The sequence below is a fragment of the Amblyomma mixtum genome, chromosome 4 (assembly GCF_055824585.1).
Source record: "Amblyomma mixtum isolate Tamu chromosome 4, ASM5582458v1, whole genome shotgun sequence".
In the NCBI taxonomy this organism is placed as follows: Eukaryota; Metazoa; Arthropoda; class Arachnida; order Ixodida; family Ixodidae; genus Amblyomma; species Amblyomma mixtum.
Window position 1 is genome coordinate 141,237,689 of NC_143015.1, and position 27,271 is coordinate 141,264,959.

At 46.8% G+C, this 27,271-nt stretch overlaps 1 protein-coding gene across 1 annotated transcript; it reads left to right on the forward strand.

Annotated features, from left to right (window-relative positions):
- The first annotated feature begins 492 nt into the window (after nt 1-492).
- On the forward strand, nt 493-27,268 carry LOC149348487 (uncharacterized). The gene is made up of 10 exons (XM_089541771.1): nt 493-597; nt 5,449-5,625; nt 7,317-7,427; nt 8,144-8,190; nt 9,356-9,472; nt 17,800-17,867; nt 19,105-19,186; nt 23,516-23,656; nt 26,297-26,419; nt 26,918-27,268. The coding sequence occupies exons 1-10, from the start codon at nt 493-495 to the stop codon at nt 27,015-27,017; spliced, it is 1,071 nt and encodes a 356-aa protein (XP_089397897.1). The 3' UTR covers nt 27,018-27,268.
- The last annotated feature ends 3 nt before the right edge of the window (nt 27,269-27,271 follow it).

Here is a 27,271-nt window from a genome sequence, read left to right on the forward strand (position 1 = left end):
TCCGTCGGTATAGGCAGGACTAAGGCAGATGAGTGAAGAAGAGAGTATTTGCTTTCGCGGCCGTTCGTTTGCAGCTCCGTCAAGGCAGGGGCGCTTGTGCCCTCAAAGACATATTCCAACCTTATACTTAAGTGGCCTTTCCTAAAACGAACTGTTGTGTTTTGCTTCTTGTTTCTTCTTTATCTTCTATGCGCTGCAGCTTTGCAGGATGTCCATTTGAGCTTCCACACAGCGAGTTCACAAAGAGATATACTATGCTCCTTGTTCTGAAAGGGTTTCCTTTTTTAATCGTTCATGCTTCGCGCACTCTTCCAACCTCTACAGACTGGACTGCAAAGCCTGCAATCCCGTCGATATCTCTTATAATAACATAGCGAAATGAGTGTCTAACCACCGCCTTCCGGAATCTCGTCTTTCTTTGTCTCCTCCAGTCTGGGTGTCTTCCTTGGAAGCCAGGGGGTCTTTGGAAGCCAATGGTGGCCCCGGTGTCAGATGCGCAACGAAGCTTATTTGAGCATCCCACTCTTCCTTCGTCACGGCAGCGTCGCAGCAGCGCAGCGCATCCACAACAACTTCCAGACAGCTGCGGTGCATGAGGTGAGAGGGTGCTGCAATACATGCGCCGCACGGTGGCGCGCGTGAGTTTTCTGCCTAGTGGGACTTGTTCTATCATAATTCATTAGGCAAGGCCCTACTCTTTCAAGCTAGGTCAGGGTGGCTCAGAATGCACGTCTACAGAAAACAAATTGAAGATGACACACGTGCTGTGTGTGGTAGATCTGTAAAAGCAATTGAACACCTGATACTCAGACGTGGTGGTATCCATCGGGATGTAGATGCAGGCACAGCCACTCTTCATGAGGCTCTAGGGTTTAGAGATAACAATGGTCATCTAAAATAAAAGTGCGGTGGAAGTTAGCGAAAAGCAATTGGCAGATTGGTGGCTGAAAAGTAGAATGCGGACATAAGGTCACAAGTGCAGGGAACCGTATTGAAAGAGAAAGCTAAATTTAAACAGAGTTAAACAAAAATAATGAAAAAAATGCCGACCATGGCGGAAATGGCCACCGCCCCGTTTCAAAGGGCACACTCCTGTCTTCCATGCATGCATCCTTGCGCCCGCTGTTTCTCGTGGAGCCGAGAATATGGCTAGGAGGAAAACTCTGTCGTGTTGATGTCACTCTTTCGGCGCATTATAGGCGCGAATATGAAGGCAAAATGAAGCAGACGTAGACACAAGGCAAGTACCGTCTTCTCTGACCCGACCGGAGACTGACAGGCAATCGGCCCAATATTATAAATGGACGGCTTCACTCTGGACGTTTCAAGGGCCGGCATTTGCCAATACGTTCCCAATATTGGGCCGGTTGCCTACGCTGCTGCTGGGGACAGTTGCGTAAGCGAGGCTTCGGCAGAGAACTCTATGAGCCTGTGAAACTATTTTGAGCTGGTTTGCTCAATGACTTCACACCAGACTTTTTAAGTCGTGCACTGAGCTAAGAAGGGCATTCACTTCTCGCAGGCTGGTGAGCCTTTGGATGGCGTAGCGACTGCTACAGCTAACATTAAAAAACCGCCAGCTGTGCTCTCTGGTGCCCGAGGTGTGCGCGACGCTTCAAAGGGTGACAAGTGGCGAGTAGGGGCGCACCGGGCGCACTGCACGGCCACGTCCCGAGGCGATATATATGTATGGCGTTCCGAAATTCTGCAACGCTTGGATGACGCAAAAGATAGTTACGGCATGCTTCAGGTTGTCGGTAGCACAAAGTAGCGGAGGACATCTCAGACATACTTAGAAGCCTCTTGAGGCAACTTTGAGTGTAGAAATTCGGGACTGGACGGTTGTGTGCCCTGTAATTCCTCAGCGTTCCTTAGCGCGAGGGAATGACAGTTTAATCTCGCGCGATGCTGTGCTGCATTGAATACGGAGTGCTCTAATGAAGTGGCCAGCGCTGGCTTGGGTTCGAAGCCCACTTCCGGGGGATTTCGTTTTCTTTATTTTCCTCATTATGTAGGCACTGCCCATGACGTCATGAGGTCACGTGGGGTTTCGCAATGTCGGACGTGGACAATGACAATGCCATATTTTCCGCTGCATAAGTAATATAATGCCCTTGTATTAAAACTGGCAGTGCGATAACAGGAGCGCATTAAACGGCTTGCTGCATGCGTCTAATTCGGTGTATGCGCCATACGTTGTAATCGGAGTGTCAGTTTAGATGAACTACTGTTTACATAGCGTACGAACAAAGCATTGATGTCGCAAGTACTCATAGCTGTGTTAATCGTACCAACTAGAGTCCAAGAGTACTCGGACCTAATGATTCCCATTCCCTGTACTTCACCATATACCATGCTGTACTGACATGTTTGGCAATTGCCTATTCTCTCTTCTAGGGATACCAGCCGCCGCAGTGCCTCAGTTATTGAGCTCGGCTGCTGACCGGAACGACGCCGTTTCGATTCCGGCCGCGGCTGTCGAATTCCCCTAGAGGCGATATTCTAGAGGCTTGTGTACTGTGAGATGTCAGTGTACGCTAAAGAACCCCAGATGGTCGAAATTTCCGGAGCCCTCCACTACTGCGTCCCTCATATCCTGAGTCGCTTTGGGACGTGAAACTCTTGCAAACTATATAGCAAAACAATTTTTTTTTTTGCGAAGGGTGTTGGTGCATACATTAGCAAGAATTAAAGGCAAAAAAGACAAAAAAAAGGGTTTTCTCAGGCGACTGCATATAGCAATGCATGAAAGATGCGTGAAAAAGCCAGGCCTTCTATTTCAACTAGAGGAGGGCATCCACTTTCCACAGGCTGTCGGTCGGCTCAAGGCGGGGAGAATCCTGCAGCTGCCTTGTGTCCAATGCAAGCGGTGCTCTCTGGTCTGCGGTACCTCTGACGGCCTGCAATGGACGTGTGTCGTCAAAGGCCATCGACGAATGCGTACGTATGGCATTCCGATATTCAGCAACGTTTTGGTGATCCAACACTTGGCAATACTTGCACCATGCGTCAAGGAGTTGGTAGCAGGAATCAGTAGAGAGTACCTAGGACATATTTCCTGGCTGTTGGTCGGAAATTAACGTGTCATAACTGTCAGAGCAGCTCTCTGAAACTATTATCTTTTCGGCACAGCCATCTTTCTCTCTATCATCCCTTAAACCATCTACTGCCAACTTTTTCTTCAGTCTAACCGTCACGATAAGTGAAAAAAAATATTAGGTCTATCTCAATGTGCGCGTGCCAAAGTCTGCAGCATGTGCGAAATTAAATGCCCCGTGGCGACTGTTTCGGTGCGGAGCCCGTGGCTTATAGCGGGCGTATCATTTCCATTGGAGTAGTGTATAGAATTCGCAGGCGAGCCTAGTAATAATACTGCGGCCAATGTTTTACGTCCCCTAAACATTCCGGATATTCCGCTGAATATCCGCAAACAGCCGGTAGACGTCCGTCGGCCGTCCGAAAGGTGGCCAAAGGTATACGGTTCGCCCGCCGACGGACGTCCAGTTGAGTACGTCCATTGGCGGATCTTCCTCGAATATTCGCATATATGGTGCATGCGTGCTTTTTTCCCTCCGCGCGATGCAATAAAACCAAAAACAATTTGATGCATAGCACGCATATTTTATTGTGGTTGATGATACATCAGCAGAGCAATGGGTTACATTCGGAAAATTTCTTAAATGTGACTCTTCAAATGTGGCAAGCTTGGGACACACATCCGTAATCTTCCTACCCACAGGATTTCTGAAATAAAAAGAACGCGGCAAACATCAGTCATGTGAAATAAATGGCACAATGCAGCAGCCCAAGTAAAAACATATTGGAACCAATTAATTGAAGTGTTTAATGCTGCAAGTATAAAAGACAATGCACTTTAACAAACACCTCAATAAGTATAAGGCAACAGCTCTCACTTTTCCACACCATATTTGACAATGTATCTGTTATTTATTTATTCTCATGGGCCTTAGGGCACTAACGTGCGGAGCACTGTACGCGACTGTGCACAGAAAGCCGCAAAGCCTCCATTGCGAACCACTGCGAACTACACGTGCTTCCTATGGTCTGCCTTTCGCGCGTTGTCACTCTTTATATAGGCACAGTGAACCTAGCGATGCCCTAAAAATTAACAAGATGCTAAAATACTCCGTCCCGCAACTTTGAAGAGGAGTGGGAATTAGCCGCGCGAGTTGAGGGCTCCCGCAGCTGTGTGATGTAGGCTCCCAAAAGTGTGAGAACAGCACACACTTGGGGAAGCCATCTCCTCGCGCTTACTGCTCCCACTGTCCTGTGAACGAATGTTATATGAGCATGCATTGTCCTAGAAGCAAGTTCCAAGAAGTGTACTGGATACATACCTTCGTAGGCAATCCCTTGTGCACTAAGCCTTCTTTAAACCAAGGTCGACGCAGTACGGGATTCCGGTGTTCCACAAGAGCTTCAGGCGCTTCCCGTATCTTTCGAATTGCTTAAGTTACACGCTACTTTCGTCCACAGACCGAACAAAGCCACACATTATAATAACAGAGCTATAAAGCTCTGCGCGACAGCACTACGCAGCAAATCAACAACAGCGCAGCGCTACGGAGCCGTACTAATGGATTGGATTGGACTGACCGCGAACTGACATCTATGATGATGGTGATAGCAGAATGCACGGGAGTTTTGATACTTACGAATGGTTGCAATGGCAAGCTTAGCTAGCAAAACGGTGGACATGTCGCACAACTCCACTAATTTGGAGAAGTTTTATAAATATAAAACTAGTCATTAGTTCTTGCAAAATTCTGCAGCACCTGCTTCTCCTCTTAGATAAATTTAGCTCGTTGGCGGCTCTTGCACTGCAGGTAGGAGTGGAATCGCACCAATTTACAAACATCTTCGCGTCAAACCCTCCAACTGATGTAAATAAAACAGTATACATACACGAAAGACGCGAATTTTCTGTGAAATAAAAAACGTCCATACTCATGGCCTGGGAAAATACTCAGCCTTACATCCTTCGGACGTACACCTCGTCTCTCATGCGGATATACAAAAGTGGACACTGTCCGTACGTCCGGCTGATGTACGAATACGGATATCCGAAATCGGATTGCGTTCGTACGTCCGATGGACGTCCGATCTCAGCAAAGGACGTTCGGATCTAGCTCGTACGTCCGACGGATATCTGTGGTTGCTTGGGAGACAATTTCTCACCTTTTCCGATGCTCCTTTCCCGTACCTGCGTGCATCTATCCTGCAATGCGGTATGCAGTATGCTGCGGTAGACAATTACGGACAATTACAGCATTGCCTGCTGTGTCCTTATGAACTAAGTGGGTTTTGTTTCAGCCAGCATATGATCAGGTTTCGTTATCTAATCTATGCTAGCCTGTTCTTAATGCTGCGGGTACGCCTGCAGTGGAGAACCGTGACTGAGGTCCATCCTTCCTTCTTTATCCCCAGGGTTCCTGTAGCCGTGGTTCCAGTGATGTCTGCAAAGAGGCCGTCACGTGTTGGACCGCCTCGGCGCTGAGGCCCCCATCTGAGCTCCAGATTCTGCGATGTCTTCCTCGTGAGTACGCCAGTGGGCGCAGATTATATGCAGAGCGGCTGGGCCGCAACAGCGATTCCACCGTGACTGTGAGGCTCCGAAGTTTTCGCAGAGAATGCCCGCAGGTGTAGTTCTTAGCGCACGCTGAATACAAATTTTGGATTTTAACGCAGATCTCAAAGAGCTGATCTGTCTAACAAACACCGACGGCATGCTTTTAAAGCCTGGAACTGGCTCAGTGCTTATGGCACTCGGCTGCTGATCCAAACGACGCGAGTTCTATCCCGCCGCGGCGGTGGAATTTCGATAAAGACGAAATTCTAGAGGCCCGTGTATTGTGCGATGTCAGTGCACGTTAAAGAACCTCAGGTGCACGTTCAGCACACCATGCGCGACCATAGGTGGTCAGAATTTCCGGAGCCTTTATCTGAGTCTCTCATAGCCTGTCGGTATGGGACGTTAGACCCCCAAACGTTGCAATTGAGATTGCGCCATTCCGTTGGCGAGTTTCGCGGGCACGGCTACGTCAAGACTAGTGACCCGCCTTTCCTTTTGACTACATCTCTGCTGAGACTGCATTTCCCATTTCATTAATAATATTAGCGTCAAAGCTCATTTTACACAGCTTGTTCTTTAAGTGCTTAATAACATTAATCAAAGGGGGCAACACTTTACATGGGAAGGGAACAGGTGTCTAAGGGCAAGAAGCTACTGCATATATTCACCATTGTTGCAAGGAAGCTGAGAAAAGATCAGGCTGAAATGCGTTTGGCTGGTACTCACGGAATTTGTTCCCAGAAAACTTCGAAATCACAGCGGCGACCCGTATTGGAGCAATTGGAAAGCGGAACATCCACACTAGATCGACATCCGTGGGTGTTCTGACGTCCATGTACTATATCGAAGTCCATAGCTATTTTGACGTTTGAGTGCGTTTTTCGCTTTTAGATACCTGATTGCATCTCATGAATCAAATTTTTTCCACGGCAACATTTTGTCACGCATTATCTGTGACTATCACAAAGATTGCTGTCATGGCGAAAATGTTCTTGAGGAAGGCTGCTTTATCTTTTCTCTGCTCGAGTCTGTGCACTCAACATGGCGACATCATAGCGAGTTGAGTTGAAAATCTGTCAAGTAGGGCCTCGCAAACCGCGCGCATTGTCACTTCACTTGGCAGTTATTGTGCTTCCGGCTGAGGCACACCAATTTAGCTCTCCCGCATCTCCCTGCATCTGCGGCGACGAATACAGTGCACGGGTAATCCTGCGCAAACTAGGGAGAATCGTTCTATGTCCCTGGAGTCACATACTGCTTGCGCGAAACGCTATCAATAAAGCAGTCTGCTCCCTAAGTTGAGCATTAAGATTACAAATATCAACGGGTAGCGCATACCAACGTCACTTTCAATTTTTAAGACTCAATAAAAGGTATATGCTCCTAAAGTATACAATCTATATTTGTTTGTACAGACCTGAATTGGCTTGTCTAAAAGCAGCTCCGGTGGTTCTCTTCGTGGTAAACCAACTCAGCTTCTAAGTAAGGTACCGAATTCACCAAGCAACGATTCCCTTCGTACGATACAGCGCGGCCATTCAAGCAAGATAAGCACCAGTGCGATATTCGGGCTGGTTATCACGATCTGCTATGAAGCGCACGGGTCCCTCAACTCCACTTTTGCATCCTTGTATGAGCCGATTAATAAGTGGAGCTATATCTCTGTTTCATGCCCATCTTTTTTCGTGCGTTTATTATGTTTAGCATGTCTTCTCTCACCCAGACTGGATGCCCTTCTCGGAAGCCAAAGCGTGGCCAGATCGCCGCCGCACCGTCCAGCAGTCGCCTGGCGAAGTCACCAGCGCAACGGAAGAAGGCTGCCCAGGCACAGAAGGTAAGGATCCGAGGGGTGGCGTTCATGTCACCAAAACACCGCCAGATAGTTCAAATTCTGTCGGTCCGCATTTATAAACACACGTTATGCGTGCGAGGTCATGGATTCCTCAAATGAGCGTGCGAAGTGCGATGACGACACAAGTTTATCATGAGGCATGTCAGCTTCTAGCCTTATTTGCAGGGATTCATGCTGTGTACCACTTCCAACAGTCGCTAAATCCAAGCGAAGCAGTTACTGAATTCTAAGCAGCTGTTTCGAATTTTGAGCTGTGGAAAGAAAATTGATAGGTGCAACGTTAACGGTAATAGTGGGTGAGGGAACAAACGCGCTTTAAAGACATCATAGTCGGAATAAAGAGAAGGAAATGGGCTTGGGCAGGGCATGTAAAGGGAAGGCAAGACAACCGCAAGTCCTTAAGAGTAACGGAGTGGATCCTAAGAGACGGCAAGCGTAGCAGGGGGCGGCAGAAAGTTAGCTGGGCAGATGAGGTTAAGTAGTCTGCAGCGACATGGCGTGCACAGCTGGCAAAGGAGAGGTTTAATTGGAGACACATAGGAGAGGCCTTTGCCCTGCAGTGGGCGTAGCCAGGCTGATGATGAGCTATTGAACATCGCGAAGAGAGATACTAAGACGGCTATACGCATTCATCGGGTTTCATGGCTCCTGGCTTCTTCCGTGTCGGTTGAACTGAAGAGGGCATTCTTTTGCCGCAGACTGCCTGGCACCGACTCTTCATGACCTGCTTGTGGTCGCGCCTGCGGTGCTCTCTGGTTTCGTCGGAGGCTCAGGTGCCCGCCCCCTCAGTAAGCTGATACCCACGATGTTACTACTTTCCAGGTGCATTTCAGTGGCATAGCACTTCACAGCGATAAGGCAAGCTTCGAGGAGATCGCTGCACGAGTCAGTGCCGAATTTATTTTAACTGATTCGTTGGGCTCTTTCTGCTACCATGAGGAAACGAAATCCTCTAATCAGCCTTACTGGTTGACTTGTGACCCTATATATCTTCCACCCTCCACTTGTTCCATGCGACCCATTTGCTTCGCTCCTAGAGAAAATTGCCTAAACGGACTCATTCGCTACAAGACTTTAAGCCGAAAGCCTTTCTTGGCTCATGAGTGGCATTTGTCCGACAAGGCAGATCCATAGCCAATCCAGCACTAGCCACATAACAACCCAACTGGCTAAATAGTCCTTTCTTGGCTCGTGAGTGGCGTCCGGAAAAATAATAAAAAGCGCTAATATAAACAAAAACAGAAAACAAGGCTAACAGTGGTAAGAATAAAAAATGGAGAAATAAAAAATAGAAACAAGGAAATTAGCAAAACAAGACAAAATTGAGGGGGAAAACGAGGACAGCGAAAGGTTTTCACCTTTCCGATCTTGAGCAAACTTGCTCATAATTATTTTGCCTTTTTATGTATTTGGAAAGAACGCCTGTTCATGTGATTCAATAAATCAAGTAAGCTTGCATTCTGCGGAGACAGGTAGGCGTTCTTCTTTCTTTGTCATTGTAACTCCATGGGCAGTCTGATTTTCTGCCCTCAAAGAGATTTTCAAACCTTACACTTTAGTGGTCTTTCCTATAACGAGACAATTGGGTTTCGCTCATTGTCTCGTCTGTATCTCCTATGCGCTGCAGCTTTGCAGGGTGTCACCTTGAGCTTCCACACAGCGAGTTCACAAAGAGAATGACTATGCTGCTTGTTTTGCAAGGGTTTCTCTTTTTAATCGTTCATGCTTCGCGCAGGCTTGTAACATCTGCACACCAGACTATAGAGCCTGCAGTCCCGTCGATACCCCTCATTATGTTATACATAGGCAAATGGCAGTCTCTAACCGCTGCCTTTCGAAATCTCGTCTTTGTCTCCTCCAGTCTGGGTGTCTTCCTTGGAAGCCAATGGTGCCCCAGTGCCCCTGTGAAGCACTAGACTCCCATCAGCCTACACCGACTTCGTCACGGCAGAGCAGCGCATCACTTCGGCGGATGTGAGCTCAAGCAGCGCATCCGCCGCCAGCTCCGGACAGCTGCGGTGCAGGAGGTGAGTAGACGGTGCTGCTCGTGACTAACACATGCGCCGCTGGGTGGCGCGCGTGAGTGTTCTCCTTGCGGCGCCCTGTATTTCGTGGAGACGCGAAGATTGCTAGGAGGAAAACAATATCGTGTTCACGTCACTGCTTCGACGCATTGTAGGCGCAAATATGCCAGCGAAATGAAGAAGACATATACAAGAGGCAAATACCGCTTTTAGAGCGTTTGGTCGAGCAGTCGCATTGCTCAAGGTGGCGTTAGTATGAAACACAAGGCCATTCAATTGAAACCGGCGGATGCTACCGTTTGGTACAGAGATTGCGGACAACCTAATTGGAGCAGAATGCTTGGGGTGGTATCAAATGATTCAGCGTGTTACGAAGCATAAGATCAATAATCGAATCAAAGCGTGGGATTTCTTAGGGATTCGCAGCAAGGGCCTTTGATTCTCCAAACCGTGACTTGAAAACTTCAAAGCTAAGACATTCGAAGTGGCGTCTAACAATTTCTCTTGCGCTCTATACGTTGGCATCAAAAAAGTAGATATCCGGCTATAGCAATAATCGGTACCGGATATAGCGAAGATGGCTGATGACGCACTTCGAACACTCCGCAAATGCGGCAGCAGCTCACGATATGCAGCTGGTGGAACGACAGAAGCTGGTAGAAGAACCCGTAAAGCGGCAGAGCAGTCGCGCTGGTTCCGGGGCTCCGGCTAGCGACAGCTGCGCCGCCTAGAGAGCTTCGGTTGTACCAGTGGGTGTATGCTCAGTATTTTGTGTTTGGATTTCTGAACAGCATTTTACTTAAGGTTGATCTATAGGAATTGCGCGCAGGCCATAAGGACCTTATTTTCCCTTCTTACTGATGTCGAGCTGTTGACGACTCCTTTAGTGTTGTTTTCACGGGTGATCTTTTAGAAAAAAAACAGGCAGCGCATAAGCGCAATTTTTTATTTTGTTTGGAACATAGTGCACGAGCTTCACCAAAACTTACTTCTTGTTGCTTACTGCATTATTGCGCATTTTATAAACAATATGATTCAGAATTCTTTCAGTGGAATTACCAACATAAACAAGCAAAAATAAACATTTTCATGAAACCACTTCGTCCTATTATGTGCAACTGAGAAAGCGGAAAGCCGACTCGTTAACAGCAAAATATTGTAAAAAGAACAGCGCTGGACACATTATTCAAATACTGATCAACTAATTCAGCCGTGCTTAGGTCCTTCGAGATGCTTGCCGGCATTTCCAGTAAAAAGGTTGCGATCCGTGACTTTATTACGTCTGTATGCACGGCATGCTTCGAAATGGCATATTAGAATTATTGCGCTCCACTATAGACGATGTAGTTGATCACTTTACAACAACAAGTAAATGAGAATTGAATGCATTGCTATACAAAAAAATAATAAGAAGCCAGGCAAGTAATCCAAGGGCCCTCATTCTATGTGGTTCCAATTTACGCAAGCAGAAGAGACCATATTTAAAATATCGCGCGCAGCATAGGACTGTAGCCCCCGTCACAAAAGGAAAGCTTATATAACTCGGCACTATCTGTTGTAGAAAACGATTGCATACAGCACAGGTGATGAGGCTTGATCCCGGATTGCGTGTCTCTATGAGTGTTTGCCCCGATTCAAGTGTTGCAGCAGATAAATATGCCGTGAGAATTACTCCCTTATTACAAATTTACTCCACCTTGGGGGATTCCCCTAAACATTTGACCAACACTGTTCCCACTTCGAGTTATTGATCAATTCGCTCTCGCCCTACCATAAGCTTGCCGTCCCGGTTAGCTCAGTTGGCAGAGCGACTGCTCCGGTGAAGCGGTGGTCCCGGGTTCGAACCCCGGACCAGGACGAATTTTTCTTTAACTACGAAGTCTCTGAGAAAGCTGTAAAGCTTTCCTGTGTAGCCGTATGGCTGCGCTTGGGTGGATGCCAATGAGTAATTACTCCCTTATTACTAATACCCCTGTCATACTAGCAAATTTAATGTCCTTCTCATCGAATAACATTGGCTCCTAATGCCATTAATCGGCTGCTACACGGAAGCATTTAATGTGATTAGGCTCGAAAGTCATTCACCGTCAAATGAGTTTGGGACACTCATTCGCATTCGATCTCCAACCGAATGTCTACTCTGGACAGCAGATATGCACCAAAAAGAAGCGACGCGAAAAAATAATGAGCGCACTGCCAAAGTTAGAAATGGTATTTATCTAGTTCTGCTAAAAAAACATCAACCTTTTCAGACTGGAGGCTTTTGTGGATAGCTATTACTTTCGGTCTTAGCAGCAGCCAACGCAAGCGGCGAGCGTGAAGCACTCGAACTGTCTGGTCAAAGGCAATCTAGACGTGCACACATTTTATCTAGATTCTAACCTAAGGACATTCAGTTCAGTTCAGTTTATTTTCCTTAAAGGCCCCCTTGTATCGGGAGTATTACATAAGGGATGCGATTTTAATGAAATTAGCAAACAAAACAGCGAATATTATTCAGCACTGAAGGTGGTCGGTTATATGCTCTTGAAAAGTAGGAGATGTAGCGATATTGACCATGTCACGGGGTATAGGCCGTTCCAGTCCGTTGCTGCTCGAAAGAAAAGTGAAGCAGAAAAGGTGGCAGTATGCGATGGCGGCCGGGAAGCTTGTAGGTGATGACTGGTGCGGTGAGATATGCGTGCTGCAGCTGTGATATACGGTGACCGATTGAGTGAAGAATGAAATAATTTGTGATAAAGGGTGAGACTTGCAATGTCACGAGGTAACGAAAGGGTCGGAGTCCGAATAATGCTTTCAATGAAGAAACGCTGACGCCATGTGAGTATGAAGAGTGGATGAATCGAGTGGCGCAATTTTGGACAACTTCTAATGCATTAATTAAATTTGGTGCGGGCTCCATATGGAAGAAGCATATTCTAATTTTAGTCTGATAAGCGATTTATACGCGAGTAATTTTACGTGTTGAGGGGCAAGGTGGGTGAAGATGGCGCTTGAGAAAACTGAGTGTTTTATTCGTTGCTGAAATGATGTTGCCAATACGGGTGCGCCTAGATAAATCACAAGACAAGGTGACCCCTAGATACTTATAAGATACTGATTCAATCCAGGTGTTAGAAATATAATATCGGAAGCAATGCGGGCCGTCGCGACGTGAGAAGGTTAGGAGTTTGCATTTAGTTGTAAGCAGCAGTTGTCGACAGAGAATGTCACGCTTTTCAGTTGGTCGAAACGGTCGTGACGTCAGAGTGCGCCAATTTCAAACGGGGCCAATTGTACTTTGGCTAGTAACCATGCAACCAATTGAAGGGACCATATAGTGATGCTCCAAGTAAGTGGGACTGAGCTTAGTTAATTGCTTAATTACCCAATTAGCCTAATTAACTTCTCTAGTCAGGCCATATAAATAAATAAAACCTAGTAAGAAATTGGTCGAGCTCGGGAATCGAACCCCGGTCTTCGGAGTGCGAGACGAGCATGCTATCCACTCCGCCATGCCAGCTCGATGGTTTGGAATGAACAAAGGCACGTCTAGTGAATACGGTGTCTTCGCTCACTGCCATCCTCCTCCCTTCCCTTCCGGCGAGGTTTAGGTGTCCACCGAGATATGAGAGAGAGAGAGAGAGAGAGAGAGATACATTTCCTTTCCTCAAAAATCAATTTACCGACGAGCGAGGCCTTGAACCGAATGGGCGATGGCGTTCTATGGACTCCCTGGCAGCGTTGCAAGACGCTCTCGCTTTCCACTCTTAGAGGCGAAGCTTAACATCTTAACCACACATCAGTGACCACACTTAAGGTCAAAAAAGTGCTCCCTTCCCCCCCCCCCCCCCCCCCTGAATTTTGACGGGTGTCCACCGAGATATGTGAGACAGTTACTGCATAATTTTCTTTCCTCAAATACAATTTTCATTTTCTTCATTACGGGCCATCTTCGTCTTCTTTCACTCCCACTTCCTCCTTTCCTGTACGGTGCGGTTCAGGTGTCCACCGAGATGACAGAGATTTACTGCGCCATTTCCTTTCCTTAAAAACCGTTGCGTTGAAACGGCAAGGCATCGCGCCGAACGGGTGGTGGCATTCCGTGGACTCCCTGGCAGCGCTACAACACGCTGTCGCGTTCCACTCCTAAAGGCGAAGCTTAAGCTTAAGCTTAATTAGCAGTTAATTAGTATTCAGGCATTAATCAGTAACTAACCATTGATTAGTGATTTGTCATCACTTAGTAATTAGTACTCAATTACATGTGACGCCACCAGTGCCACAGAAGCACTGAAAGTGGTGCGGAAAACGCTTTCGCCTCTACGCACTTTAGACAGTCAAAGTGCCCCCTGAAATTTTAGGATAGAGGGACATCAGCCAGTTGTTACACCAATTAAGTACGCTGTTGAGATCTGTCTGAAAACTAAGTTGATCACAAGAGTTATTAATAGTGTGGTAAATAACACAGTCGTCAGCGATTATTCGACCACTGCATGAAACGTGGTCAGGTAATGCATTAATATATATATTAAGAAGAGTAACTAACCAAGTACAGATCCTTGTGGAACGCCTGATGTAACCGGGAGGCTGTTAGACAGGTGGCCGTTAACAAGGACTGATTGAGAACGATTAGTGAGAAACTGCTCAATCCATTGCAGTATGTTAGGATGTAAGTTCAGCTGTGCAAGTTGGACTAATAAACGACGATGAGGAATTTTATCAAAAGCTTTCGCAAAATCAAGAAAGATGGCATCAGTCTGTATATTACGGTCAAGATTATGTCAAGTCGTGAAGGAACAACTCTAATTGGGTTTCACAAGACAGGCCCTTACGAAACGCATCTTGTGAAGAATGGAAGAAATGGTTTCAGTCTAAGAAGTTCATAATTTTAGAGTAGATGACATGTTCCAACATTTTGCAGGGTACGCTAGTTAATGACATGGGGCGATAATTCATGGCGGAGTCTCTGTTCCTTTATTTGTAGACTGGAACGACCTTCCCCGTTGCCCAGTCATCTGGAATGATCCCTGAAAAGAGGGGGTGCGAAAAAATCAAAGCAGACTGCACATGTTGATTTTACATTTTTCAGCAGTTTTGTATTCATCATGTCCATACCAGCTGATGATGAGAGTTTCATGTTATTAACTATGGAAGCGATACCATCAGCGAAGAATGTGATAGCTGTCATGAAGGCTTTTGTGTTGAGCGATGGTGACTGTGAAGGCGTGTCAAATTCACTCGTGAAAACAGATGCAAATGCATTGTTAAATATTTCTGCGCATTCATGGTCCGTAACCGCATTGGATTCATGGTCAGCAACCGTATTGCATATTCAAGCCTCGCAGTGGAAAGTATGAGAGCTAGGCCACGGCGGTTCGCAGTGCTCATTTGAGCCTCAGCGATTTCTTCTAAAGCACTCCCCCCTCCCGTGAGCACTGATTTTCTCTGACGTAAATCGTGTTCAAGCCTTCACGGAAATCTTTTCCAGCGGCGACAACTTGACCCTACATGTTATTTTTTTTAAGGCGGAAGCCTTTAATATCTCATCGTTGTAAGCAGCAGTTGTCCACAGAAAATGTCACGCTTTTCAATTGGTGGAAACGGTCGTGACGTAACAGTGCGCGAATTTGAAACCGGGCCAATTGTACTTTGGCTAGTAACCATGCAACCAATTGAAGGGATCGTATAGTGATGCTCCAAGTAAGTGGGACTGAGCTTAGTTAACTGCTTAATTACCCAATTAGCCTAATTAGCTTTACTAGTCAGGCCATATAAATAAATAAAACCGATTAAGAAATTGGTAGAGATCAGGAATCGAACCCCGGTCTTCGGCGTGAGAGACGAGCATGCTACCCACTCCGCCATGCCTGCTCGATGGTTTTGAATGAACTAAGGCCCGTCTAGTGAATACGGTGTCTTCACTCACTCTCATCCTCCTCCATTCCCTTCCCGCGAGGTTTAGGTGTCCACCGACAAATGAGAGACAGATACATTTCCTTTCCTCAAAAACCAATTTACTGACGAGGGAGGCGTAGAACCGAATGGGCGATGGCGTTCTATGGACTCCTTGGCAGCGTTGCAAGACACTGTCGCGTTCCACTCTTAGGGGCATCAGTGACCACACTTTAGGTCAAAAAAGCGCCCCCCTGAATTTTGTGGGACAGTTACTGCGTAATTTCCTTTCCTCAAATACAATTTTCATTTTCTTCATTATCGCTGCTCTTTATCTATCTTCTTTCACTTCCACTTCCTCCCTTCCTCTACGGTGCGGTTCAGGTGTCCACCGAGTAAGCAGAGAATTACTGCGCCATTTCCTTTCCTGAAAAAGCGTTGCGTTCAAAGGGCAAGGCATCGCGCTGAACGGGTGGTGTTCCGTGGACTCCCTGGCAGCGCTACAACGCGCTGTCGCGTTCCACTCCTAAAGGCGAAGCTTAAGCCTAATCAATTAGCAGGTAATTATTATTCAGGCATTGATCAGTAATTAACCATTTATTAGTGATTTGTCAGCACTTAGTAATTAGTAATCAATTATATGTGACGCCACCGGTGTCACAGAAACAGCGAAGGTGGTGCTGAAAACGCTTCCGCCTCTACCCACTTTAGACAGTCAAAGTGCCCCTTGAATTTTTTTTTTCCTCAGCGATTCATTCTGCAAAGGGCCCGCACTGAGTAGGTGCCGGCTCCGCAGTAAACACGAATGCGAACAAAATTTTGCGGAGACATATCTGTGCAGTCGCTACGGGAAGCTGCCAGCATTTGTAGCACCGAAGTTTTAGTAGGTGCGGCCCGCAGCTCCTCCGATTTTCAAACACTCAATGCTAAAAGGTGTTTGCGTGTGTAATCATTCACGATTGATGGTAGTGAGAAGCTCTGCCCGCGGGTGCAGCCCCGGAAAAAATTATGGGGCCGAAATTCGCTTTGCAAATACCTCTGCTACTCTGTATTTGAGCTTTGTCGTTGTGGCAAGACCACTATTCTTGTCAGATCAGACAGAGTGTTGGTTGGTTGGTTTATGGGGTTTAACGTCCCAAAGCGACTAAGGCTATGAGAGACGCCGTAGTGGAGGGCTCCGGAAATTTCGACCACCTGGGGTTCCTTAACGTGCACTGACATCGCACAGTACACGGGCCTCTGGAAATTCGCCTTTATCGAAATTGGGCCGCCGCAGCCGGGATCGAACCCGTGTCTTTTGGGTCAGCAGACGAGCGCCGTAACCACTGAGCCACCGCGGCGGTTGCAGCAGGGTGAGCTAGTCGTTCTATGGGACCTAAACGCTGCTGTTTAGAACAAGCTATCCAAAGGCAGTGTTTCTGTGCGCCTTGGCTAGTTTCTTGCGAAAAGACTGGGCCCAGTTTTCATAAGCTTATTCCGAGATTGTTAAATAACGCACCGCCAAGCTGGGCTTTTGAAATCCTTCGGAAATGTCATGGAGTCATGAAGCCTTCACAGTAGCTTTCACAAGCAAGCAGAGTGCCGTTATGCGCTTGATTATCCGCGATATTTAATGGCTACTCTAGCAGAAAACCTGTTACGAGAGGTCAAAAGCTGAGCCCGTTGTGACGCTAAGAAAAGTTCCGAAGAAAAAGATAATAAAGATAACGGTTATACCACATCTCTGGCTTTCGAGTGATGATTTAAGAGCATCCTTTTTTATATGCGCGGTACTTCTCACGCACGTATGATCGTCTGTTTGATAAAGTCGGCACAGCCTCTGTATTGTATAATTCTTGTACCCGCAGTGCTTTTCATAAGAAATATCCGTACGTACGCCATGGTACAGCTGGTAGTGTAGCTGGTGGTGGTGCTTGCGGTTAGACTTGTGGTGATGCATCGGTTATATAATCCAATCCAATCCCAACCATTCCAATCGAATCCCATGCAATCATATCCAATCTATTCCAATCCATTCCAATCCAATCCACTCCACTCTAATCCAATCCACTCTAATCTAATCTAATGTAATGTAATCTAATCTAATGTAACATAATCCAATGAAATCCAATATTATCAATCCAATCAAATCAAATTCATTCTAATCCACTCCTATCCAGTCCAATGTAATGTAATCTAATCTAATCTAATGTAATCTAATCTAATCTAATCTAATCCAATCCAAACCATTCCAGTCCAGTCCAATCCAGTCCCATCCAATGTAATCTAATCCAATCTAATGCAATCAAGGAGGTCAAATGAAGGTCAATGGTGGTCACCGCCGCGGCACGATGGTGGTCACCGGCCCCGGCACGGCAACGGCGTGAAAGTGCAAGTAGTATTGCTTTCGCAATAAAAATGTAAACCAACAAGTGCTTTCGGAGTAAGAGTCCCCTTACTCGAGCGGTTTCTTGCAGGAACCACGCTGCGAAGGGAAACGAGGAGAAGAAGGTGGAGAAGAGGCAGCCCAGTGAGCCTGCCAGACGTGAGTGCCGTGGAGCTTCGCCAGTCGCATTTGTCGTGCCGTCGAGTCGCACGGTACCGCGTTAATAGTTACGGGATTGATCGCGACATCATTACGCATGATTTTCGGAACCAAGATTGAAAACAGTGCAGCTCCAAGATCGCGCATTTGTGACTGAAATCGCGGCCATTTGAAGCAGGGGGAGAGAATTACGAAGGATGAAGGAAAATGACCCCGCGGCGCATAGTCACTTCATAGTCATAGTCTCCAAATAGCTCATAGTCCCAAATTTCCAACAAAAAGTTTTGATTATCTCTAGCCGAATCTGGTCATTGTTAGCCTTACTGCTTCAAGGAGCAGAGTCAGAGGGCGTCGCAGCTCGTTGCATTTACTGTGGCCGAAAGTTCTCAGCAGATGTACTGCTGCGAGTACTCACGATGTATGCGTCGCAAGGGTGTGATATACGCACCAAGAAAAAGCACCAGTAGGTGATTATGCAATAGTCAGCAATGATAAGGATTTGATGGGAGAGTAAGGACCACTTCAAAAAAGGTCTGCCCTCAGTAAACACCAATTGCATGGCCCTTACTCGCGATGTCATTGTTTTTGCGGCAGCAATGGACGCATTTGTTGTGAGAAAAGTGTTTATAAACATTTTTCTCCCATTCGAATAAAACTTGTCGCTCTGCACGAAAGAGAACCCAGTCATCTCTTTTTAGACGCGACTGCCGGCGTAGCTTTCCCCCTCGGATCTGCGACCAAAAAACTGTTTAGGCGCACCGCATTTTACGCGCAAAATAAGACCACGATAACCACACCTATTTCATTTTTTTTTACCGATTTGAGTTAACTGTGTATTTAGTGAAAGTAGCCTGAGTTTCATTAGAGTGCTGGTATCTATCGACACAGCCAACTTCTTTTTGTGCTGAGCGTCCCTTCAAATTAATGAACAATTAAAGATCGATTGCCATGAATGCCATTGCATTTGAATATAATTCTCCAAAGTAAACCACTAACAAATTGTCTTTTTCAATTGATTTGGCAAAAACGCATTGCAGGATCACTTTCGTAAGTTGATTAAAGATTACCTGTTACGATTGTCTACGCGTACGCGATGATATACGTGCATCGTCTATGACTAGAAGCAGCTGTGTGGAGTAGCTACGGTAGTAATTTCTTGCACTGAAATCAATCCCTAATGCCGGTGCCAAGGTCAGAACTAACAGCACTGCCCTTATGTTTATAACTGCCTTTACAGCGCTCGACCTGAGCGAATTTTTTGCAAAGCTGACGATTGCGAAGAGGTTCAGGGCAACATGCTCACCTGTCCAAGGCAATAGGTAAGCACACCACCTTCCGGCCATTATAGATTTTCACTCACACGTATAGGGGCTACTCAACTGACCCAAGACGGGGACTAAAAAAAAGATTGGCGTAGCTTGCTAATGGTAGACAGGTTTGTTGGCGTTCGCGTAGAAAAAAAAAACTGGCGTACAAATTAGCACTTGTTCATCGAAGTTGTTAAGATTGCTAAATATGTTTAACTTCTTAAAAAAATTCATCGGGGCACTTTGTTGACCTAAAGTGCGGTGAGGCGAAAGCCTTAGGCGTGGTGTTGCTGCTTGCGTCAGTGATGCGTTGTTGAGACGTTAGGCTTCGCCTCTAAGAGTGAAACGCGACAGCGTCTTTCAACGCTGTCAGAGAGTCCATAGAACGCCATTGCCCGTTCAGTTTTATGCCTTGCTCGTCGGTAAATTGGTTTTTGAGGCATGGAAATGTACTTGTCTCTCATATCTCGGTGGACACCTAAACCTCGCAGTAACTCGAAGGGACGAAGATGGGAGTGAACAGAGACACCATATTCACTAGACGCGCCTTTGTTCATTGTAAACGATCGAGCTGGCATGGCGGAGTGGTTACCGTGCTCTTCTCGCACTCCGGAGACCGGGGTTCGATTCCCGAACTCGACCAATTTCCTTCTCGGTTTTATTTATTTATCTGGCCTTACTAGAGAGGCTAATTAGGCTAATTCCGTGATTAAGCAATTAACTAAACTCGGTACAACTTAACTGGAGCATCACTATACGATTCCCTTAATTGGTTGCATGGTTACTAGCCAAAGTACAATTGACCCCGTTTGAAATTCGCGCACTTTGATGTCACGACCGTTGCGACCAATTGAAAAGCGTGACATTTCTGTCGACAACTTCTGGTTACAACGATGAGGCATTCAAGGCTTTCGCTTTAAAACTCTATCTTGAACGCTTTTCTTGTTACAGTGAAGGAGAACGCCACGAGCACGCGCGAGACAGCGGCGGCGGGCATGCAATCTTAGACGGCAGCACCCTGTCGCGCGGGAATCCCTAAGGCACTGTTGCAGCCAGCGCTGCCGCTTTAGCACGCGTTGTTGAAAACGTGGGTGACGCTAGTGCAGATAAGTTCCCGCAGCGAAAATTACTTCCTCACCATTTTGCAGCCTGGCATCGAAATCATCCAATATTTACGCGTGCGCGTCTAGCGGCTTAAAGGCGGACAATCAGTGTGGAGTACATGCAGAAGCTTTTATACGCATACTCTCAGAATTCACAAGCACATCACGCAAAAGCTGCAGGGAAAAGAACTATAAAATAATTAGCGTATCAGACTCTACAGCACAAGGTTGGAAGCCCGGCCAATCACGTGCAAATGGGCTCGATGGAGATGCCTTGAGGAATAAAGTCAGAATACGTAAAAAAAGGCAGTATGATGACGTCGACCACGACGGTTCGCAGATTGCGGCTGGAAGAGAGGCACCGAGCTTTGAGCGTTCTAGGAACCACAACAGGGGGGAAAAAAGCTGCGAAGAGGACGGAGGGTGAATTTCGATTCCCGAAAACTGCGCCGCCACGAAAAGCATAAAAAAAATCTTACTACCGCACTTTTTTTATGTCTTTCAATGCCTTTCTCACGACTAATGTCAAAGTTGGATTTGTTTTATGACGGCTTTCGTAATTAAACGCGAAAAGCATTCATGCACAAGGTTTCTATGCGTCGGTGTCTGGCTTTGTTTCTAGTAGGTTTGTTTTAACATCAAGTTTGTTATTTTGTGTGATAAAACAAGGCTCAGCCGCTTATAAATTTCTACTTGTTTCGAGTACATTTCTTTCAAAATCAATTTCTGCCTTTATATGGGAAAACATGGCTCCTGCCTGGAATTTTTTTCTTGGTACTTGTGATCATCTTCCTTGGACAAATAGAATTAGGTTAGCTGCATCAAGTAATCAATAAAAAATAATCGACGTCAATTAGGCTCCAGATTTAGATTAGCTGTACTGAGCAATGTTTTTTATAAAAGCAGCTGTAATTGTTCAAACATGAGAGAATAATGTGCTTTGCGCAACAGTTACTCCGCGAGCGACGCATGTGCAATAAAAAGGGTTTGGGAAATAAAATTTAAGTACAAAAGAATTTTTACTACTTTTCAGAAAGACTGTAAAGGGGAAGCCTTCCTCTCGTTCTTGCCTTGGAAATTCAACAAAATAACTCTGAAACAATGCACTCGCAAAATTAGAAAATACAGCATAAATGTCTAGGGGAACCTCAGTGGGAAAAACTCAGAGACGATGGCAGGCAAGAAACGAAAACTAATATGCCCCTCCCTCTACCGCTATGCATAACAGGCTCCTCTCCTCTACAAGAGAAGAGTGGGATTTCCCTTCTTCCATTTTGGCACCGACCGACCGTGGCAGGCGGTTCACGGAGGATCGAGAGAACACCTGACTGCGGGCAGTATTTTTCGACGGGGGGTTCTAATGCTATCGCATTCGATATTTAATATGAACAAGGCTCTCGAAGTTGCCTACATTTAAACCGAATTGGCTCGAACTGTTTGTGGCTTCCAAAATGCGTTTCATCTTTATGAGTAATAATCCTTCTTGGTGAAAGCATTTTTCAATTTTATTGGTAAAATGATCTCTTCGCGACATTGTAAAGTAAGCTACATTTTAGATAAATGGAAGCAATTGAGGCTAAGGCGTTCATTAAGGAATCCTGAGAGGTTTGAAAGATTGCAAAATTAAGAGGACACGATTCCTGTTTTTCGCACCAGCTACGACTGGCCCATGTGTCGAAATCTACTTGACTGCGACTCCATGGATTAGCGAGGTGTCACAGTGGCATGCGTTTTTTTCGGTGCCTAACAAATAAGTAGCGATGACGTCTAACTAGTTTTGTCCCTTCTGGTCCTGTACGGCCAGCCCCTTACAAAAAAAGTTTTAGACAGTCTGTAGAGTGTCTATATACTTCTGTCTATAAAGTCTCTAGAATGTCTATGGACAAAAGTCTATAGGTCTATAGGCAGTACAAATGCCATAGACAGTCGATAGACAATGTATAAATTATGGCCATACACTTTTAGCAGACTTTTGTAGATAGACGGTCTATAGACTATCAATAGACAAAAACCAATATCTATAGGAAGTCAGTGGAGTCAATAAGAAGTTTATAGTCTGTCTATAGATCATTTTTATAAGGGGCGCACGATCACGGCCCTGCATTGTGGACAGCTGAAAAGGAGGCCTTGGATGCGGCTTTCGAACTGCAGCTGCAAATTTAGTTGTTTTATCAATAAGACATAAACCACGCTCTCTCGAATGCGTGGATGTGATTCATGATCCTTTCTGCTGTGGAATGGAAAATCCCAATAGCCGCTTTTAGGCTTTCTGGAAGTCAATTAGTGCCGCCGGCAGACACAAATTCGCCACGGAACGAATAATTATTCATATGCCGTGCCAGCTGCCTCTGGTCTAGTCGCTATAGGCTCAGGATCTGGTCCATAAATTTATAGCAAAAAAAAATTGAGTACAACACTTGTACCCCTAGGTTTCATTGTGTCGTTTTTTTTTCTTTGTTTTCTTAAGCGTCCGCATGTAAACTTCGTCCGCATAAGGTCGTCCTTCAGCAGCACAAGTGAAGATAGTTCGCTGTAGTGCCAGTGAGTGTGAGACTATATTGAACAAACAGTGCGGGGACACAACATAGAAGAAATATTGCGATACACGCGATCCGCATACACGAAATTTGCGACACATTTGCTATAATAAAGCACCTGGACTGTGGCTACGTAGTATATGACGTGTCGGTTTTAACGTTACAAAATTACACATGGACTATTAGAGTCGACCGTATTGCATTGTCTAAAGTAATTTCGAGCCCGTGGGTCTCATTAAAGTGCGCTGACATTGTGCAGCACACCGGCGTTTAGCAGTTCACGTACATCGAAATGCCATCTCAACAAACGGGATTGGATCTAGAGACCTTGGACTCAGCAGCCGATATATCATTGTTAGTGATCCAGAGCAGCGAGTAGGCTGGGCCTATAATACTGCCATAAACTTGTAACAATACTTTTAGAATGATGGTTTAAAATCGCGAAAACGTTTCGCAGTGGCGTGCAGTGTTTGCCACTCCAACCGAAAGCATGTGCAAGTCGCTGAAGAGGTCACTTAGGCATTCTTTGCATCCTCTACCGGAGCACACTCGCCAACACTGCGGCCAGTAGTTTCCTCTATCACTCTAGATTGCTTCTTTTTACGTTTTAAAAGTCAAGACAGCAATAACACTCCGTTTTCGATGAAAGCTACACGTAATGCCTTACTGCCCTCGCTTCTGAGCTGCATGTGTTGGCCCAGTGCAGTTCGCGCGGCGACCTTTGCGTGTCCAAGCGAGGGCGATCTGGCTCTACAACAGCTAGTCCTGGCAAGTGCCCGTGCGGCGTCACAGAGGCAACCAGGGGACCGCGTCACCAGTGCCCCTTCTGCGACATCGCTCAGGTACGTGGCCGGAATGGCTTTTTCCCGGTAACCACCGCCCCTGATGAAAACCCAGGTGGCCAATTTCGAATGTTTGCTGCACTGCTAAAAAAAGCGGTTTTTTAGATGCGTCATGGTCTTTCTTTTGGTTGATTGCAAAGGTACCTCACAGACCTGTGCACTAGAATTAAAAATTAGCCAGGGTTTAACTCCGCTTTAACCGACATATGACGCGCGAGAGCGCAGTGACGTAAATGGTGACGCCTCAAGCGACGCCATAGCAACGTATGGCCATATCTCAGAGCCGGGAACCACTTTTTCGGGGGTGTCCCGGGGCAAATTCTAGGAAATGACCCGAGTTAAATTTGGAGGTTGCCATCCTCTCTCCCACGGTCAATTATGGTTGAGGATCAACTTAGGTTTAAATCAGCCAAGGTCAAATTTCCCGGGGGCGCATGGCCAAATTGTTGCCGATTTGCGTCGCAGTTTCTTTGGCAACTAGCGATGCACGAGAAAGATACACTCAGTACCTATACGTAGGCTTAAAATTGGCTTAACGGTTGCTGCGGCAGCGTGCGATGCACAAGAAAGGCCTGTGCTCAACATTGGCGTCAGAGTTGCTATGGCTAAGAGCGGTGCACAAGGACGATGCCCAAGTAAGATATTTGCCACGCTCTGACAATTGTATGAATTCTTTCGCACTAAAATGAAGCTACAGCCAGCCAGACAGCGCGAGCGCACGCGCAGAACGCACGCACACACGCACACACACGCACGCACGCACGCACGCGCACGCACGCACACGCACTCACACACAAAAACCGGCCGCAGTCATCAACCACCGCGCGTGGCGTGTCGGCAGTGGCGTGTAGAAGAAAAGTACGGCCATTCACATCTATTTCCGTAATGGTAAAGAAGTGAAATTCAAGATGCAAGAAAGTGAAGCTGCAGTTAGCCAACAAACGCTGTTTCAAAATACAATAATGCGCATTCTAATCGTTGGACACTTAACGATGACCCTGCCATCACAGAAGCCATTACCAAACTCCTCATGCATTACGTCATCCTTTTTCGTAAATCGTCTCTTCCGAGTTTCTACGTTTCTGGAAGCCAGCTAAGTTTCTTCCAATTGCGCAAGTTTCGCGACTAAAGACTTTAGTGTGGCCGCCTTATTGTGCCTTCGTGCTGGTCTGCTTGCCAGCCTCAGAAGGAAGTGCGTAACCTGAGTTTCCCGTGTTCTCTGGCTGGACTGCGATCCCGAAACGTGCAGAGAAAATCGTCAGAGAACCATCTTCTTTTCCGGGAAAGCGTGCATGATGAGACCTCATCACCGCGCTAAAAGCAAAGCAGTCGACACAGTTCAGCCGTTCTCCAGGCGTATTGCAATCCTTCGCCTTCCGAGACTTCTGGGCGGCTGGAAGAGGGAGCAACAGTTGGACATCGATGAAGGAGTGTCCGGATCCGGATCATGAGAGGGAAATAACTAGAAGAATAAGAATGGAGTGGAGCGCATATGGCAGGTTCTCTCAGATCACGAATGGTAGCTTGCCAATATCCCTGAAGAGAAAAGTATACAACAGCTGTAGCCTACCGGTGCTCGCCTATGGGGCAGAAACGTGGAGGCTAACAAGGAGGGTTCAGCTTAAGTTAAGAACAACGCAGCGAGCTATGGAAAGGAAAATGATAGGTGTAACGCTAAGAGATCGGAAGAGGGCGGAGTGGGTGAGGGAAAAACGCGGGTTAATGACATCTTAGTTGAAATCAAGAGGAAGAAATGGGCCGGGGCAGGGCATGTAATGTGAAGGCAAGATAACCGCTGGTATTTAAGGGTAACGGAGTGGATTCCAAGAGAAAGCAAACGTAGCAGGGGACGGCAGAAAGTTAGGTGGGCGGATGAGATTAAGAAGTTTGCGGGGATACAGTGGCGACAACTGACAAAGGACAGGGTTAATTAGAGAGACATGGGAGAGGTCCTTGCCCTGCAGTGGGTGTAATCACGCTGATGATGATGATGATGAAGTTTCTGAATGTGTGGGAGCCGACGGTGGACTTTGGCAACATAGGAAACTGCATGTGACTGGCGAGTCACGTTAATCGTAGCACCAGCGACCAGCCCTAATCGTGTTTCGTCCCTCATGGCATCGGTGAAGGCGATCCACGCGACGAACAATATCGCCGATTACGGGAGCGGGCGCGGCATGCGAAAAAGGGTGCCCGCCTTTTCGCTCTTGAATTCTGGTGGCAGTAGTTTGCGCTAATCGAGGGATTAAAACTCTGCGCTATGGTGACGGCAGAACTTTTTTCTTCCAGGTGCGAGGGCGCTCACGTGTCACCTTCGCGTTGCCTCTGCAGTTGCTCTGTGCTGCTGGTGCCGGGTTCAGTGCTTGTTGTGTCACCTATATTTATCTAGTATGGGGTACGACCGACCCCGTCGTGATTGATTGGATTGATCCAGTCCAATCCAATCCAGTATGCTAATTTGGTAGCTACCGGCCTCGCTACGCGATGGACTGAAAGTGCAACTAGTATTGCTTTCGCAATAAGACGGACCTCTATAGAAAATGAGCCCTGTGGCAAATCTCTGCTTAACTGCTGAGGGTCGTCGTGCGCCAGTTGGGATCAATCACGTGCCACGGCATTCCTTGTCTCCGTCCTCTGCAGGGAGCAAGTGCCCAGCCAAGACCAGGATGACGAAGGTGGACCAGTGACCCGCCTTCGGTCCAAGACCCGGGCCATGGCCGCGGCCGAAGGCGCAAGCAAGAGACAAGGAGACGCTGGAGCTAGGTGTGCCTGCTATCCACCCCTTCGCCCTTTAGCTATTCGCTTGCACTCAGTTGAGGACTACAGATGGCGCCTGCAAAGCAGGGTTCGATTGCTCAATGCTGGTCGCAAGGAAGGACTGTGCTAGGTTGCTCGTCACTTGTGCTGTCGTAAACCGGAATGTCAACGGAACGAACCAGCCCTGCTATTCTGCAGCTGGAGCTTCCTTGTGTAGTGTCACCAACTTGTGATGCCCTGTATCGAAATTTCGAGCGTGCGCTTTCCCCAAACCGTACAGTAGGTAGTGAGCAGTGGGTGAAGTACACTAGAGTTCATAAAATATTTGTTTTTTTCCTGGCAAACTGGCCTTGCTCTTGTGGGCAAATTGTTCAATATGTACTTTTCACGACAGCAGCACAACGCTGCTTCATTTAGTTTGGACCGACGACGAACTATCTCCATAAGAGCTTTGCGGTGATACGACGCCACAGAAACCAACGGCGCGATTTCCGATCATTTCAGGATTTGTTCTTGTGACACACCTAAGAGTCCCGGCCTCTCAGCTATGGAAGTAATGTCATGCAACGCCAGCCACGCTCTGCCTGCATCCAACGGGAGATGAGGAACTGGAAACGCCCACAAATGATTGGCGGGACTGAGCGCAGTTTCCGTCCTTGCACTTCCAGCAACTCATGCAAGGATATTGAATACGTGACCTTCAGACACCGAAGTGATTGCTTAAATACGAACAGAAAAGAAAACTCATTCGCTATGTGCGCGAGCACAAGCACTCTTATCGCACAACAGCACGGAGTACGGGACAGGATCTGCATGACATGGAAAATATAACGCTTCCGCACACATTCGGGTTTGGGT

Coding starts and splice junctions, on each gene's coding strand:
- LOC149348487 (XM_089541771.1), top strand. CDS start 493: ATGCGCAACGAAGCTTATTTGAGCATCCCACTCTTCCTTCGTCACGGC. Junction 9,473..17,799: donor GGACAGCTGCGGTGCAGGAG/GTGAGTAGACGG, acceptor GGTTTCTTGCAG/GAACCACGCTGCGAAGGGAA. Junction 19,187..23,515: donor TCACCTGTCCAAGGCAATAG/GTAAGCACACCA, acceptor GTGTTGGCCCAG/TGCAGTTCGCGCGGCGACCT.